The sequence below is a fragment of the Rousettus aegyptiacus genome, unplaced genomic scaffold (assembly GCF_014176215.1).
Source record: "Rousettus aegyptiacus isolate mRouAeg1 unplaced genomic scaffold, mRouAeg1.p scaffold_m13_p_2, whole genome shotgun sequence".
In the NCBI taxonomy this organism is placed as follows: Eukaryota; Metazoa; Chordata; class Mammalia; order Chiroptera; family Pteropodidae; genus Rousettus; species Rousettus aegyptiacus.
Window position 1 is genome coordinate 99,675,289 of NW_023416295.1, and position 15,642 is coordinate 99,690,930.

At 38.8% G+C, this 15,642-nt stretch overlaps 1 protein-coding gene across 5 annotated transcripts in view; it reads right to left on the reverse strand.

Annotated features, from left to right (window-relative positions):
• The window catches only part of PLEKHG7 (pleckstrin homology and RhoGEF domain containing G7), a 61,655-nt gene extending 46,303 nt beyond the window's left edge, over positions 1-15,352 (reverse strand). The window contains exons 1-3 of one of the 5 annotated variants that reach the window (XM_016147668.2): positions 15,179-15,339; positions 11,497-12,218; positions 10,947-10,969 (exon numbers count right to left, since the gene is read on the reverse strand). In XM_016147668.2, the coding sequence (XP_016003154.2) occupies positions 10,947-10,969; positions 11,497-12,218; positions 15,179-15,209 (776 nt within the window). In that variant the 5' untranslated portion in view covers positions 15,210-15,339. Of the gene's footprint in view, positions 1-3,273; positions 3,550-10,946; positions 10,970-11,496; positions 12,219-15,178 lie in introns of those variants that run through there. The other 4 variants (XM_016147660.2, XM_036237974.1, XM_016147685.2 and 1 more) reach the window with 4 other exon arrangements.
• Positions 15,353-15,642: the final 290 nt, after the last annotated feature.

Here is a 15,642-nt window from a genome sequence, read left to right on the forward strand (position 1 = left end):
ACTATCAAAACCTTACTCTGCTTGAGTTAATATATTTACTTGCTCTGATGTCCTTGTAGCTAGCAGAAGCCATGTGACACATATCTGGCCAATAAGATCAAAGCATAAATTACAGGTGTGACTTCCGGGAAACTTTTTCAAAGGAGACAGAGTTAGTTAACTTCGTCCTTTTACCTTTTGCCCTTTGCCTTTCTTGTTGTTTTGAATGTGGCTTGATATCTGAAAGTATACCAGTAATCTTGCAAAGATAATTGCAGAACAGGAAAGCAGGAGCCTGGCAGGTTGCTGACATTTGCCCTGGCCTGGGCTCTGGTCATATAACAAGAGAAATACCTTTTATTTGCATAAGTTGTTTTAGTTGGATTCTGTTGCCCACAGACAAATGCTATCCTGCAAACAAATAACACAGATCTCTCCATCCTGGACTTGCATCTCTAAGAATAAGGTCATATTTTGGTGTTCTGCACTCCTGTGGCTTGTTCACCACCTACTTATGATGAGGTTTCAAAAAAATTATATCATTAAAGTTACAACTTCTTACAACTCTTCCCTTTCTATTATTTGCCAACCCAGTCAGTGTTCATGGTGGTTAGATGGGAATTGGAAAAGTTACAGTAATCTGACTGAAAAATATAATTCTAGTTTCACCATTTTGGATACAGGACATTTTGGGACTGGCACATTATGAATTAGCGGAATACAAATCCAGCCAAGAATTTTCAGTGCTATTCAAAAGATATTAGATAACATAAAATATTGGAAGCCCACAAGCAAAAGTCCTCTGAGAAGAAATATTAAAAACTTTCCCATAGACTTCATACTTTTCTTGATAAAGACCCTAGAAGCATTCAATGAGATTTGGTATTTTGGGGACTAGAGAATATCGGAAAAGTTATAATAATTTGAATGAGAAATGTAATGTAGGTGAACTTTAGGGAAAAGTTTACTACTTTGAGCTTGAATTTAGATGTTATACAATCTGATAAGTTTCTTAAGACTGTGTAAGAAATCTTTATAATTCCCTGGAGATCAATGGAGTGGAAGGATTAGTCTTCTCCACCATGTTTAGTTTGGCTTATGTGTTTCTATTCATGCTTCTGTAGCTCTCTGCATGTTCGTTAAGAATGTGGAGTCAATTGCCTGGATTTTAATCTTAGCTGAGTGACCTTGATTAAGCAAGTTAATAATCTCTCTGGCCCTGACTTTGCCTTTGCCATTTGTGAAATGTAGACAATAATCACATCTATTTATTGTGTGAAGATGGAAAAAGATAATCAATATAAAATACTTGGATCAGTGTCTGGAACTTAGTAAGCTGTCAGTAAAGGCCATTATATTGATTACTGAATATATTATGATTTAATGTTCAATTTATGCGCCTGTTTACTTCAGGAGACTGCCAGCTCCATCAGTGTAAGAAACATGTCTTATCATCATTCATGTTAGTGGATGCTCATTTAGTACTCAGTCCATTCTTATTAATGAACACAAAGAAATGCAATACTCCTCTAATGTCATCCTCCTTCATGGAAAGTATCTTCCTTCATAAGATAGTTTTGTGGATTCATGCCTTATCTCCCCTCTTAGCCTAAGCTCCTAGCTCCTGGTCTCAATTCCTGTGTTCAGATCATAAACATTTGGTGAGCCAGTGGAACCATAACCAAACCTGCACATCCAGAGTCATCGCTGTCATTTCCTACCATGAACTCCTGCAGAGCGTGTACGCCAGTCATAACTAGCTCTTCCCCATTCTTTAAACTTACCTTGCATGTCGCACCTCCACGTCTTGTCTCTGGTAGTCCCTACCTTCCTGCCTTTCTCCACTTTGTCTGCCTGGCAAACTCACATTCCTCTCTAAATTCCAGCTTAGATTCTTCCTCCATGAGTCTTTTCTAACCTGCTCAGGGAGAGCCAACTCTCTCTCCCTCCCTCTCCTACCCCCACGTAGTGTCTTTATTTTATAATGATTTCATCGAAGCCTCATGCTGTGTCTTATATATCACTGAATCTAAGCACCTAAAGCAGGTATTTTCAAAAAGCTTGTTGAATAATAGGCATGCTGATCTATAGAGTGATAGACACACATTTCTCAAATGAGATTGCTTTTCCACTCTGGAACATGAATGAACAATTATATGCATATACAATAGCAAAAGGAAATTTGAGTCCTTCCCTTTCCATCAAAGGGGGTTAAATTATCCCTATCCATTTCTCCCTTGCCCGGGGTAACTTCTAACATAAGGCATCCATTTAGAAGCACAAACATCAAATTTTGGAGTTCAATTTGCACATATGGAGCAGAGGGAAGACAACTGGTTCACACAGGGTTGGAGCTTTGACACCAGGATGCTCATTTTAGAAAGGTGGGCATGTCCCTGGAAGGGCATAATGGAATCTCTTTTAAGTTCATCAGAAGAGGGATTGGGTTAATAAAATATCAAGAATGAGAGTTGCAACCATATGAATACCTAGGAAAATAATAAGAAAGAATATTTGTACATAATAACATAAAGAGACATGGACTGGTGCAGAAAACATGCCCTTGCATCACCCACGCATGGTGGTGGACTAGATTTCTGAAAAGGAGCCCATGTATGTGTCAGCCAGTGTTGCTCAGATTGTTGAATTCATGATATTGATGCAAATCGTTGCATGAATTCAGAATGACTTTGAATTTAGTTTTCATGTCAAGAGGGGTGTTGATGATCCCAAATTGGTATCTTATTTTTGCCATTCCCAATATTAGAATTATTTCTTAGAACAAATAACATGCACACAGGAGCATTGTGTTCAGTTCTGGATTGAATATCCACTGAAAGCAATCATCGAAATAAATTTATAATTTTGAATCTCCTCCCTCAAACAAAACGGTGTGTGCATGGGGTTTGTGGCATTCTGTGGGATGAGGGTGGGGAAAACATTTTTTTGATACTAAATTTCCTCAGGGGAAGATTAAGCTAGAAAATGAACTAATAATAAATGCAAAATACTTGGGGTGTGGCCGGCAACCCACTGACATTGTGTAAGTACAGTATAACTTCATGCTGTCTTTTGTTTGGGAATGCACAACTTAACAAACATCCTTGAGAATTGCTTTCTTTTTTGGGGGTGGGGTAGGGTGATGCTTGGCTATTCTGGTTCTTTGCTTCAGGAGGAAATTTCAGACCGGGGAGATTGTATAACTGGGTGCCTGACCCAAACTTCACAGCCCTCTCACTTACCGGCCACCGCCCGCTAACTCCCCCACTCAGAAACCCCAACACAGCCACTAACCCTGAGTTGCGTTGCCCCAGGCTGGTCAGATCCGAAGGGACTAGTCCCATGGTGGCTGGAATAATCTTGTCTCCCTTCTGGTACCAGAACGGCTCCTTTTTCTGTCCTCTGCTGAAGATCTGAAGGTCCATGATGTGGGCTGGGATGGCAACAATTTAGAGAATCCAGAGAATTCTCTCCCACTTCTGAGCAAGCTGCAGACCCATACGTCAACACTTAACAATGAGCCTGCTCCCCCATGTCAGTGACAGAAAAGTTTCTGGTTGGTGGAAATGTGTTTCCTGGTGGACCTCAAATGCATATACTGTGAATAGTTTGGTCTTGGTGAATGTTTTTCTAATTTAAATCAGCTGGAACTTACTGAGCACCCACTTTAAATAGACACCCTGTTAAGTGCTTTTTACATGCATTGTAATCATTTTCACAAGCATCCTATAAAATGGAAATTACAGTCCTTATTTTAGAGTGGATGAAACTGAGGCTTAAATAGATAGTTAAGGAATTCACCTAAGGAATTCACAAGTCTGACTCCAAAAACTTGTAAATAGAAAGAGGAGAAAAAGATACTATAAAACATTTTAAAGCACAAAGTGTTTTTAAAAATCAATATAATTATGGTTACTACTTTAGGTCAAAGAGGGGGTATAGTGGGTTGAATAGAGGCCCCTCAAAAGATATGTCCACATCCTGGAACTCTGAATGTGATTTTATTGGTAAAAAGGATTTTGCAGATATAATTAAATGAAAGATCTCAAAACGAGATTGTTCTGGATTATCTAGGTGGGCCCTAAATCCAATGACATGTATACTTATGAGACACCTAGAGAAAAGACAGAGAAGAGAGAAAGCCATGTGAAGACGGAGGCAGAGATGAAAGTGATACAGCAGCAGCCAGGAAACACCTGGATGAAGAAGCAAGGAAAGGTCTTCCCCTGGAACTGTCACACGCAGTGTGGCTCTGCTAACATCTCGAGTCTGGACTTCTGGCTTCTAAAACAACGAGAGCATAAGTTTCTATTGTTTTAAGCCACCCATGTAGTGGTAATTTATTACAGTAGCCACAGGAAACTAATAAAAGGGCAATGCAGTTGAGTGGCGAGAGCACTCCATTTATGATCCCTGAGCTTCATTATGTATGACCTTAGCACGTCACTTTCTTGGGCCTCAGTTTCCTTATGTAGAAAATATCTATGAGGCCCTTTCCATTTCTTACAATCTACCAATCAAGGATTCAGGAGTAAAGTTCTCACTTTCTCCCACCAGTGGCTAGTGGGCTGAGGCAGCAATTATGTGGTGACTGAAAATCTTATTATAATTCTTAATAAGATTATAATTATAATTATAATTATAATATAATTAAAATTATGTTATAATTTGGAGAAGGCACAATCTTATTCTTTCCCCTCATATGAATGTTGTCCAATGTGTTTTTCTATCTTTTCTTTTTATTTTCTTTTTAATTCAGGCATGCTTATCAGGTCTCATTCCTCAGACCCTATAGTCCTTTCTGAAAGTAAAATTAACGGTAAATGTACCTTTTTCCGCTGGCGGCATTCCAGTAATTTTGTGACTAGAAAATTTAGGTGTTCTACTTTAAGAATCATATTGTTTTGCCATATGTAAGAAATACAGTGTAATTTGGAATGCTTGCTTATAACCATGGTTTGATTACACAGGAAGAACACATTAAGAATCAGGAGCAATCTTTTTAAAAAAATCTCTTTCTAAAATAATCAACAGAGAAATGACAACTCAACTGACAAATAAGAAACTGTAGCTCTCATAGTTAAATCTGGAATATATTTTTCTATTATTAGATTCAGAAGATTGTTGGAAACTTTCCTTTGCATCTTCAACTATAGTTTCCAGTTCAATTTTCTACCAAAATGTTCCGTTTGCTAGAAATCCAACTGAGAAGACAGAAAGTTCACTGCCCAGGGCCAGACATATAGTGGTCACTTCATAGATATAGAGTGACCGAATGAAAGACTCTCTTTGGCATATTGTTTTCTGGTTATCATATCATGTCAAAAACTTTATTGGATGAGTATTTATTAGATAGGAAGACACATCAGTTTGAACACAGAATAAATACAATCTTTAGAGTCTTGTCAGTGTGGAAAACACCCTGTCCTATGGCTATTTGGGCTCAATCAATAAGTTATCAAACAAACATGTTCAGATTACCAGGGTAGTTGCTGGTAACTGTCTAGAACTCCCACCGTCTTTCTAGGTTACTATTTCTTTTGGAAAAGAGTCAGAATGCTCCCCAGTAGGATTAAGCAATACTTGTGTAAATACCCATGAACTCAAGGGTTGTTCAAGAGATACACACAAAACTGATAAGAAGATGGGGAGGATGAAAGGAACTGGAGGGAGACAAATAAGTAGCTGGAGGAAAATATATACAAAACCAAAAGAGATCGTACAATTTTCCTACGAGGCTTGTCCTAACCAAACTAACCAATTGACTTATTTTTTTCTTCTTTAAACATTTATTGAACACATAATATATGCAGGCAGTGTTCTAAGCACTAAGGATATAGCAATGAACAAAATAAGCACAACCCCTACTTTCATGGAGCTTGCCTTATAGAGCAGCAGTCCCCAACCTTTATGGCATCAGGGACTGGTGCTCCTATGAAAATCTAATGCCTGATGATGTGAGGTGGATCTGAGGCAGTGATGTTAGCACTGGGGAGCTGCTGCAACTACAGATTAAGCTTTGCTGGCTCTCCTGCTGCTCACCACCTGCTGTGTAACAGGCCACAAACTAGTACCAGTCTGTAGCCCAGGGATCTCTGTTCTAGAGGAGCTGATGCCAGTGGGAGAATAACACATAGTGTCTGATGTGAAAGAAAGCTGCCGGTCCACACTCTACTCTCCAGACCAGATCAGGAAGGTTTCCCTGCCTCCCTCAGGCTGCAGTTGCCTCTTTTGACTAATTGGCAATATATCATTCATGTATCTGATCACTAGGCAAAAGAAAGGTGTAACTATGTGAGGTGATGGATGTTAACTAAACTCATGGTGATCATTTTGTAATATATGCATGTATCAAATTATTATGTTGTATACCTTGAACTTATACAATGTTATATGTCAATTAAATCTTAATTCAACTGGAGGAAAATGTAATGCAATAAAATATGATGCCACAGAGTGCAGAAATAAAAGACAAAAAACAAATAAACAAAACAACAATATGCCATCTATTAGTCTCTAACACCTTTCTAACAGGCTTTAAAGCTCCAAGAGTGCTGGGACAAAGTCTTCTCTCTGATATTTCCCAGTTTACAGCCAGTGCTAGGTAGATAACAGGTTTTAAATACAGTCTGTGGAGGATATAACACTGTATTGAATCTAATGTTCAGACACATCAGATGAGTTTCCTGTAATACATCCGTGGTCAGAATATTTTATAAAGAACAAATCAATGACTAGCATACTGGAAGTGCTTAATGAATAAAATAAATGAATAAATGAATGAATGGTTTCTTTAAAGAAAAATAACAGCTAATATTTTAGTTATGTTACTTAATCATATCAAAAGCCTAATTAGTTAGGTACAATTTGTGTCTCCACTTCATAGATGAAGACTTCAAGATTTCAAGTTGTTAAAGAACTTGCTTACAGTCATGCTGCCAGGATTCAAACACAGGGTTTGATCCCAATGGGTCTTAATGCTACATTATGCTGCCCCATTAAGTGTAACTCCAGATGGCTTTGGCGGAGATTTTTACTGGAATTCAATGTTTTTGTCTGGTTTTTTATTTAAGATAGACTTTTAAATACCTTGTCATTTGGTTTTCATGACACTGTTGCCCATGTTGATAATTTGGATATATTTAGTACTTATTATTTTTTTAAATTTCCTTTTGAACACTGGAAGTTTATGTTAGTCTTTGTTCTTACAGATATACTGTGTACATTTCCCTTCTCAGCTTTAGGGCTGATCTGAATATTAGGGGAGACTGACAACTTACTCTGAATATAAATTTTTAGGAGTACCAGGAAGGTCTCCCCACCCCCAAAACCTTCCCCACTTGCTTTTTGATGTTTAAAATTCCACCAACACAGTTTCACTGTTTGGTTTCAAGTCATGTTCTCTGTCAAAATGTAAATACGTCTGGGAGAGATAATTACCACTGTAAATCAAGCAGTCTGCCAGACTGGCGGTTTTCCTTCTTTCCTCTATCTTTTCCTTCAATAAATACTTGTGGAGATAGATTCTGGCTGGGTGCTGGGTGCTAGAGGTTTAGAGATAAATAACTGGTCTCTGCCTTCGGGAAAGTCTTAATTCTGGAAGCAGATAAATATAAAAGAAATGCAGTACAGTGGTTCAGATGCTATGATGGAGGAGTTTACAAGATGTAGGAAAACCCAAAAGGGAGGAATATACTGGTCTGCTTGGAAAGTTGAGTGTAGATATCTTTTAGCTCAGAGTCCTTCACATTTTAGTAAGAACAAATTGTAAAAATTATTTTCCAGGAGGTATATTTTGGTGATAGGAGAAGGAGAGTGAGTTCACTGAAATATTAGAGAACAAGACAAGAAGTTTACAAAGAAAAACCTGGAATCAAAGTCTTGAAACTGAGCTGATTTTAGAACTGAATAGATTGAGCCTTTCTTATTTACATGAGTTTGCCCAATTGTCAGGCCATGTTGTTAAAATGCTATAATACAAGAAGAATCAGTATTTCTGAAAAAGGGTTTCATATCTGTTCTACAAGGCATAATGTTTGTTGTGATTGACAACCACAGAGGCAAGCATTTCTTAATTGAATATACGTCGGAAAACTTTTTCTATAAAGAGCCAGGCAGTAAATACTTTAAGCTTTCTAAGCCATACAGTCTCTGTAGTGACTACCCAACTATACTGTTGCACAGCCATGAAAGCGGCCATGGACAGTATTTAAATGAACAGGTGTGGCTATGTACCAATTCCACTTAGTTTACAAAAACAGACGGTGGACTGAATTCAAGCCATAGACCATGGTCTGCTAGCCTCTGGCTTATACCATTTAATAGGCATATTAAATTCCTAAGTTAACTAAGTTTAAATAAAGGTTTTGAGGCAGAGCCCCCAGCTCCTGGATGGACAGCAGGGCCTCAGGTGGAGCTCTTTTTCTGACATTGTATAACTAAACCTGGTAAGTAGGGGAGGAAGTAGCCCTTTGAACAAATGGCTGCCATGAAAAAGACTGCAGAGACATGACAAAGACGAGAGAGACAGAGAAAAAGGCGCACAGGCGATCTTTGTGCTATGGATGGCTAGCTGTTTACCAAAGATTCATGCTTAAGGTAAATTTTTTTATTACAAATTATAGATTAAATGGTCTATGACTGCTGAAAATAATACTTTTTAAATGATTAGTAGTAACGTATAAATGTTTAACGTATTAATTTATAGGTTGTAGTTACTTAGTCTTTCATTTATTCATTTGGCAAACCTTGGCTTCTACATGCCAAGTATTGTACTAAGTCCTGGAGAAACAATATTAAATAATTCAGGCTCATTGCTACATATCAGATATCTAAATTACCTCCCCTCTAATTCTCTGTTGTGATTTGTGACTGTGACATGCCGAACTCCACAGAGCTTTTATTAAGGCCTCAAGCCCGTTGACTAAGTTGTTCCTTTGCATTTACCAAGACTACTGTTACTGTCTTACAAAGATTCTACATGTCAGTAAAAACTACCTACATGTCATCTTTTGCAAATGGCTCGATCTGTCCCATCATTCAGCCTTTATATCTGCTAACTCCATCTTATAATCAAAGCTGGACACAGAAGTCACCTTCTCTGGGAAACATTCCTTGTTTAAAGATCCTCAGATATGTATCTCATTCCCTGATGCCTTCTCTAATCAAGTATCTCCTCAAAATCTCCATTCAGATGTTCCATAGGTCCTTAAACTCAACATGTCCAAACTGGAAGTTAAGAACTATACCCCTATTCTCTCTTCCTCTCCTCTCAACATTACCTAGGTCAGCAAATAAAACCATCTGCCACCCAGTGGTACAAGCCAGAAACTTGGGGATCATTCTTGATAACTTCTTTCCCTTCATCCCTTATGTTCTACTAGTCACAAAGGCTAGATGATTGCAGCTCCTAAGTAGCCCATGAACTGAGATACTTCTTTCTAACTCTACTGCCTTATCAGAGCCTAACCTATCAGTGTCTCATACCTAAACATTCTAATTGCTCTGCTGGAATTCACTCTCGTCTAAGTCTCATGTCTACCCTATATCTATCTGATCATATCAATCTATTCAATGGTTTTACACTGCTCTTTGGATAAGGAACAAAATCCCTAAGCATTTTACTAGACTATGAATGATTGAATCTAATCAACATCATCATCTTTCTCTCAAACACTCTCTTTTTAACTTTCTCTGACACATCTCAATCAGGTATCATTTTAGAGCCTTATTCTAGTTTGTACCTGTGGAAGATTTATATTAATGAGCCCATTCTTCACCAACCCCTGTATCTATACTATTTGTCACATAATGTTTCAGTGCTCTTCCACTGTTGGTGACACATAATTTTCTTCCCTGAAGTTCAGCCATGTGACTTTCTTTGGCCAATAGAAATAGGCAAGACACAGAACTCAGGCTCCAAGAAGACATGAATGTCTCTGCTTGTCCTCTCCCATCACCTTAAGAAAAACAGTCATGTCCAGGGTAGACGTTTAAAAAGGATGAAGAACATGTGGAATGGCACTATCCAGCTCAGTGCAGCCTAGATCAACTGACTCTCAGCAGACACATAGATTTATGAGAAACAATAACTGGCTGTTATTCTAAGCTATTGAGGCTTGGGATGGTTTGTTACTTAGCAATAGCTAACTGATACACTAACAAAATAACATGCAGTTTCCTGTGGCTTTGTAAATATCTTCCTCCTTCCTTCATACATTTAGGTCAACTAGGGTTAAAATCAACTAAGATTGCATCTTTCCTATTATGAACTTAAATTTTTGCTTGAGGATTGAGGTCCAGTAATAAAATAATGGTTAATTCCCTGAGAATTCTTCCATGACTTTCCAAATAAAATGAGACCTTTTCTGCCAGTCCCACAAACTGGGTGGATGAAATTGGGCGTGGATCTTTTCCTTGCAGGCAGAGAAGATCTTCATCCCTGGGAGGGATGGCAAATCTATTGCCACAACCTGAGGACTATACTGAAAGTTCAGAGCTGTTTTCTGAGGTGATGCTTATGACAGATGGTCCAAAGGCAGTTTGTCATAACAGGCATTTTAAAAGTTGTCCTAGATTTCATAGCACGTGTTGTTTCTTTAATCCTCATCCTCTAAATTTCTCTTTGAAAAGCTCTTGAATGTTTCTGTCCTTCCCAATTTCTCTACCTGTCAAAAGCTATTACTAAGTGGATATTAATTAAGCCACAGGGCCAATTCATTGACAATTCGAAATGAAAACCATGACTGCATGTGGCTGTCATAACCTGCCCTCAAAAGCCACAGCCAAATGCTGTAATTTTGAAATTAAGAATCTTTCGCTTATAAATGGAAACAGTGACTTGAGGACTATAAAACAAAGTGCCCTAATTATTAAGCCATCGAGTTTGCTATGTCAGAACAGAAAAATAGATATAAAAGAAATGGTCAACAATTTTATAGCACAGGAGAAAATAAATACACACGTACCTGGATCGATGTAATTCTTCTCCCTGAAATAAATTTTTAAAAAGTATGTTTTAGTTTTGCTTATATCCACCCCAAATTCCTAAGCAGACATCTTGAAAAGAGAGGCAATAATTTCCTTAGTGAAAATGTTTAAAATTGTTTTTGAAGATGGGAAGATTTGAAATTTGAATAATTTGCTCTTTCTCTCCTTTTAAACCATCCAAAGCAGGTTGTCTTCAAATAGTGTGTATTTGCAAGAGGGCCACCTTAACTGCCCAATGCATGGCATACCATCTCTGGCCTGACCTTGGTGGGCCATTTCTTAAAGTGCCTTTAAAGACGCAGAAGATGAAAGTGAGCTAGATCTCCATTCTCCATCTTTCCTAAACCATTGTAGCCCTTTAACTTGAGAGTCAATATGTCCTAAAGAGCATGTGTCCCCTCAGCTGTGATTTCTTGAGTTATCTCCCATCACAGGAATCCCTTGCCTCTGGGATCATGTGGAAACCCAGAGGCCTATTTTGCTTTTTGGTCCGCTGAATGAGAGGCAGGAGGCTTAGAACTGTGTTACCTGAGGCCTAGGGAGCCGAATGGTGGAAGCGGGCGGTGAGTGGCCTCCTCTTCCTGGAAGAGAGGCCTGGGGAAGGGACCCCTCCTCAATAGGCTGAAACATGAGAAGGGCATCCTCATCTGTGGGCCCTGTTTGGGGCTTGAATGAGTCAGCTGTCTTGAGGGCCCCTTTGGGGTCCAGAGGCAATTTTGAGTGGAGTCTCGAGGACAACATAGAGTGCGAAGAATCACATGGACTTCCAGGTAGACTCTTGAAAAGGTAATACGGGGAGCCTGCAGGCTTCCAGCTTCCCCAGGAGGGCCCTTCCAAGGTCTCTTGCTGAGGCAGGGAGTGGAATGTTCCCCAGCTACTGCCTCTTAATCTCCTCAAAGTAGGAGAGGTGGAAATTCTGCCCGGGGCTTGCCGGTCAAAGTGGAGAAGACTCCCCTGGTTCTCACAGTTACTCTTTGACAAGCTCCTCAGGGGGCTCAGAGGAGAGGCCCCAAGACTTTGGGGGTCTACCTCTGGCTGGGATAACTCTGTCTTCCCCATGCAGCTAAGAGGCCCTGTGGCTGAGTGCTTCCAGGCGTCGCTGTCAGAGTCGCTGTTCTCTGGACCATTCTGCAATTGTTCAGTTTCCTCACCCAAGTACCACTCTTCCTCTGGTGTGTCTTTGTCCTCTTTCAGAAGATGATTACAGGCAGGTTGTTGCATCTTTAGTGAGGAAGAGCAGAGTGCAGAATCTGTCACAAATGAGGAAGATTGAGATGAGAAAAGAAAGGTGTCTGAAATTTCACATGAATCTTCTAATTCATCACAGGAGACAGGTAGAACCCAGTTAACAGTGGCATCCTTTACACTTCAAAGATAATTAACATAAGTGAGTCCAGTTTTCTCATCTAAATAGTCTGTATGTTGAAATTTGTTTATTGTTTATTGATATCCCTTCCAGGTTCAAACAAAGAATCTTCTAAAAGTTTTAGCGATGTAGGAGACTTCTTGGAAGCCATATAGCTCATCGCCTTTTGACTCCATTTTAAGGGAATCATATAAACATTAAATATTCCTTACTGTATGTATGTGCATACATACTTTGGTATACTTTGGGGATATAACGATATAAGAACCAGAAAAATAAAGCCCCTTCCCTCAAGGTTTAAATGACAGAATGATACATGGTTGCAAAGATATTAGTATAAAGTATTTCACAAAAGACATTCTAGACTTTATCCCCATGTTTTAGAAAAACAACTTGTAAGTCTGAATAGAAAAACTTGGATGCCACCCAGATGCCCTACTTCTTGTGATCAGAGGTGTTTCCCAGATTCACTAATGCAAACTTATCTTCCAGTTAAGCTCTTCTCATGGTCAAGCAAAACTGATTCACCATTTGACAACTCGATTCATGGTGATATAGAAATGACTTATTGCAATTCTATTATTTTGTAGTTTCCCACATGAAGAAATGTAGTTCTGTGTGGGAAAGCATCATTCCTTATCCATTGTGTCAACTATTGCATAGAGTTATCTTTTGGTAATTTATAGACCTGTTATGTGACCATGGAACAGATTATATTACCATCTTTCTTTGCCATCGGCAATGTGGAAGGTTGTTTCAGACTGTGCATTGCTTATTAACGGATAAAATATCAGTAATTGACCTCATGTTCTGAGATTTACAATAATAGAATTTTAGCAAGATGACAATTTGAAAGTGAAACTCAGTGATCTGGAACCCTTCAAGAATGAATAGATATGGAGAGCCAAATATTAAGGATAACTAGTAATTTACATTTTTAATGCTATAGAATTTTAATTGCATCAACAAAACCTTTTAGTAGAACTTTTTCTATAGTGTATTCTTTGGTTCCTCAACTTAATAAGAGAGAATACTGAATACCAATAAATCTTTTTTCGATGACCTGGCCTTCTTATGTTGATTATCACTCACAGTACTAGCTGAAATACAGTGATTATTACTATATTTAATGTAGTTTTATGAGGAATGCAATACTTGTTACAGATTTTTATAACATATGATTATTTACCTCACACTAAATGACCTCATATGATGTACTCCCCAATTTTTATCCATGACCTTTCATTATAGTCTGTGTACTTGACTATGGCAGCCGCTCTTTCCTTTAATTTGTTTCTTCTAATTTGTTTCTAGCACAGAAGTCCCAAAACCCTGTGTAGAGAGAATAGGCTCTTAGATTTACTTTTACCAGCAAAGAAGAGGAGCCCAATGTTAAGATATTGTCATGAAATGCTCTGACATTGATTTGGGGGACTTTGTGTTCTCTTATTTTTACTCCCTGGTTCTCATTTGGTTTAAGGTCAAATGAAACTAACAGATGCTAAATTTTAGAATGAAGAGTTATTTGAGGAACTACTTAGAGGCCAACTAAAGTCAATTCAACTCTTATCTGCAATTCTTAATGCTGGGTTTGTTTTAATATTTTGAGATGAGGACTCAATTGTTATAGAACTTCACACGTAGAACAAAAATGCAGGAGGTACTCTTATTTTGGGGGGCAGGGAAGTGGGTAATATAAGTCAAAAACTGGTTTTGTTTTTAGATTGATAATTTCTGGCTGCTGCTTTAAAGGCAGATACCAGCTTCCCTGGGAAAGAACGAAAAAGTCCATTCTGACTATTAATGAAAAAATGCATTAGGTCTCTTTTCAGGTTCTAAACTGGAGGAGCCAGTTCCTCATTCTTTCACCTAACAGGCGGCTAAGCTGAAGACTGAAGTTACAATTACTTTTACACAGGTTCACACCCAAGGGGTTTTCTTATTTCTTCTTCTGTGTTTTTGTATAGCATTTTCTGAGTCCTAGGCAGCCGCACCCTTACAGGAATTCAGCATGTTTACATAGGCACTTGCATAATAGTTCTATCAGAATTTTTAGTCCTTGGGTTTCCCCTCTGTCCTTGTGCCTTCTTTCTTTTCCTTTGAGGGGTTAGGACACTGCTTTGGATTTCCTTTCCAGTAGTCCTGACACAAGGTGTGGTGTCCAGAGGAGGTTATTATGTTTGATGGGACTTACAGGTCATTAAGTATTATTTATTGGCCAGTTTCTCAAATATGGGAACCAAGGCAATAGTAACTGCTGACATGACTCACCGCAGAACCAGAGAAATTTTAAACACAGCATGGTGGTTTGCAGAGAAAAGAGTGCCCAGGTTCTGGACAATTTTCTTGCTCTCCCCACCTCGTCTCCAGCTAGTCTGTGACCTAGGACAAGCCACTCCCCCTCTGTCAGCCTCCAGGTCATCCAAGTACCTTCTTCACAGGCTCTTTGCAAGGGTTAAATGAGAAAATGGCTGAGTTTCCTGGGAGGCCCTCCCTAAATGATTACCCCTGTGGATATGATAAGGAGTCAAACGTTACCAGGCGAATGTAGGCTAACTCCTCTTTTCTGTCTTCTAAAAGACTAAATCAATAAATGATTATTATATAGAAAATTCACCAGTCTTTGATCTCCCAAGCTTTTAGAACCCAGCAAACATCACTGTTGGGAAGCAATCTCAGTTTACTTGAAATTGAACCATACAGGTTAATAATTCATTCATTTTTTTTTTAGACCTGGAGAGGCCAGCAAGACAAGACCGAAAGAAGCTGGTCTTGTCAGGATCTGAACAAACAGAAAGTGCAAGAGGGAAACCCGAATAGCAAGCCGAAGGTCGCCTCTAATACCTGTGGGGTGATCTGCCTCTGAAGGTGACATTGTCCAGGTGGGTTCTAACAAGAGAGTCAGCAGAACCACAAAGCCAGCTGCCAGGTGAGGGCTTGGAAGAACAGGTTCCACATCTGTAACAATGATCCCTCTTGGGCTGAGTGCAGGCAAACTTGATGCAAGTGGAAATGAGGAACTGGCCTCTGCCCTCCTTAGAGACTTTCCTAGTTACTCATTTATAAAAAAGCCTAAAGGGAAGCAAATTCAGAATCTAACACCACTTAAGAAAAAGGGCGATTTGTTTATACTGAACAATGGCTGATCCAATACAGAAATGATGAAAATGTGGCTTTTTACTTCCCTTTTAGGTATTCAATAATCACCATTGATAGTTCAGTGAGGCAATTCCAGGCTTCTATGCTGTTTATTTTCTCAAAGATTGTGAGAATCATTCTTTTTGACTTTGCTTTCATCTTAAAACATC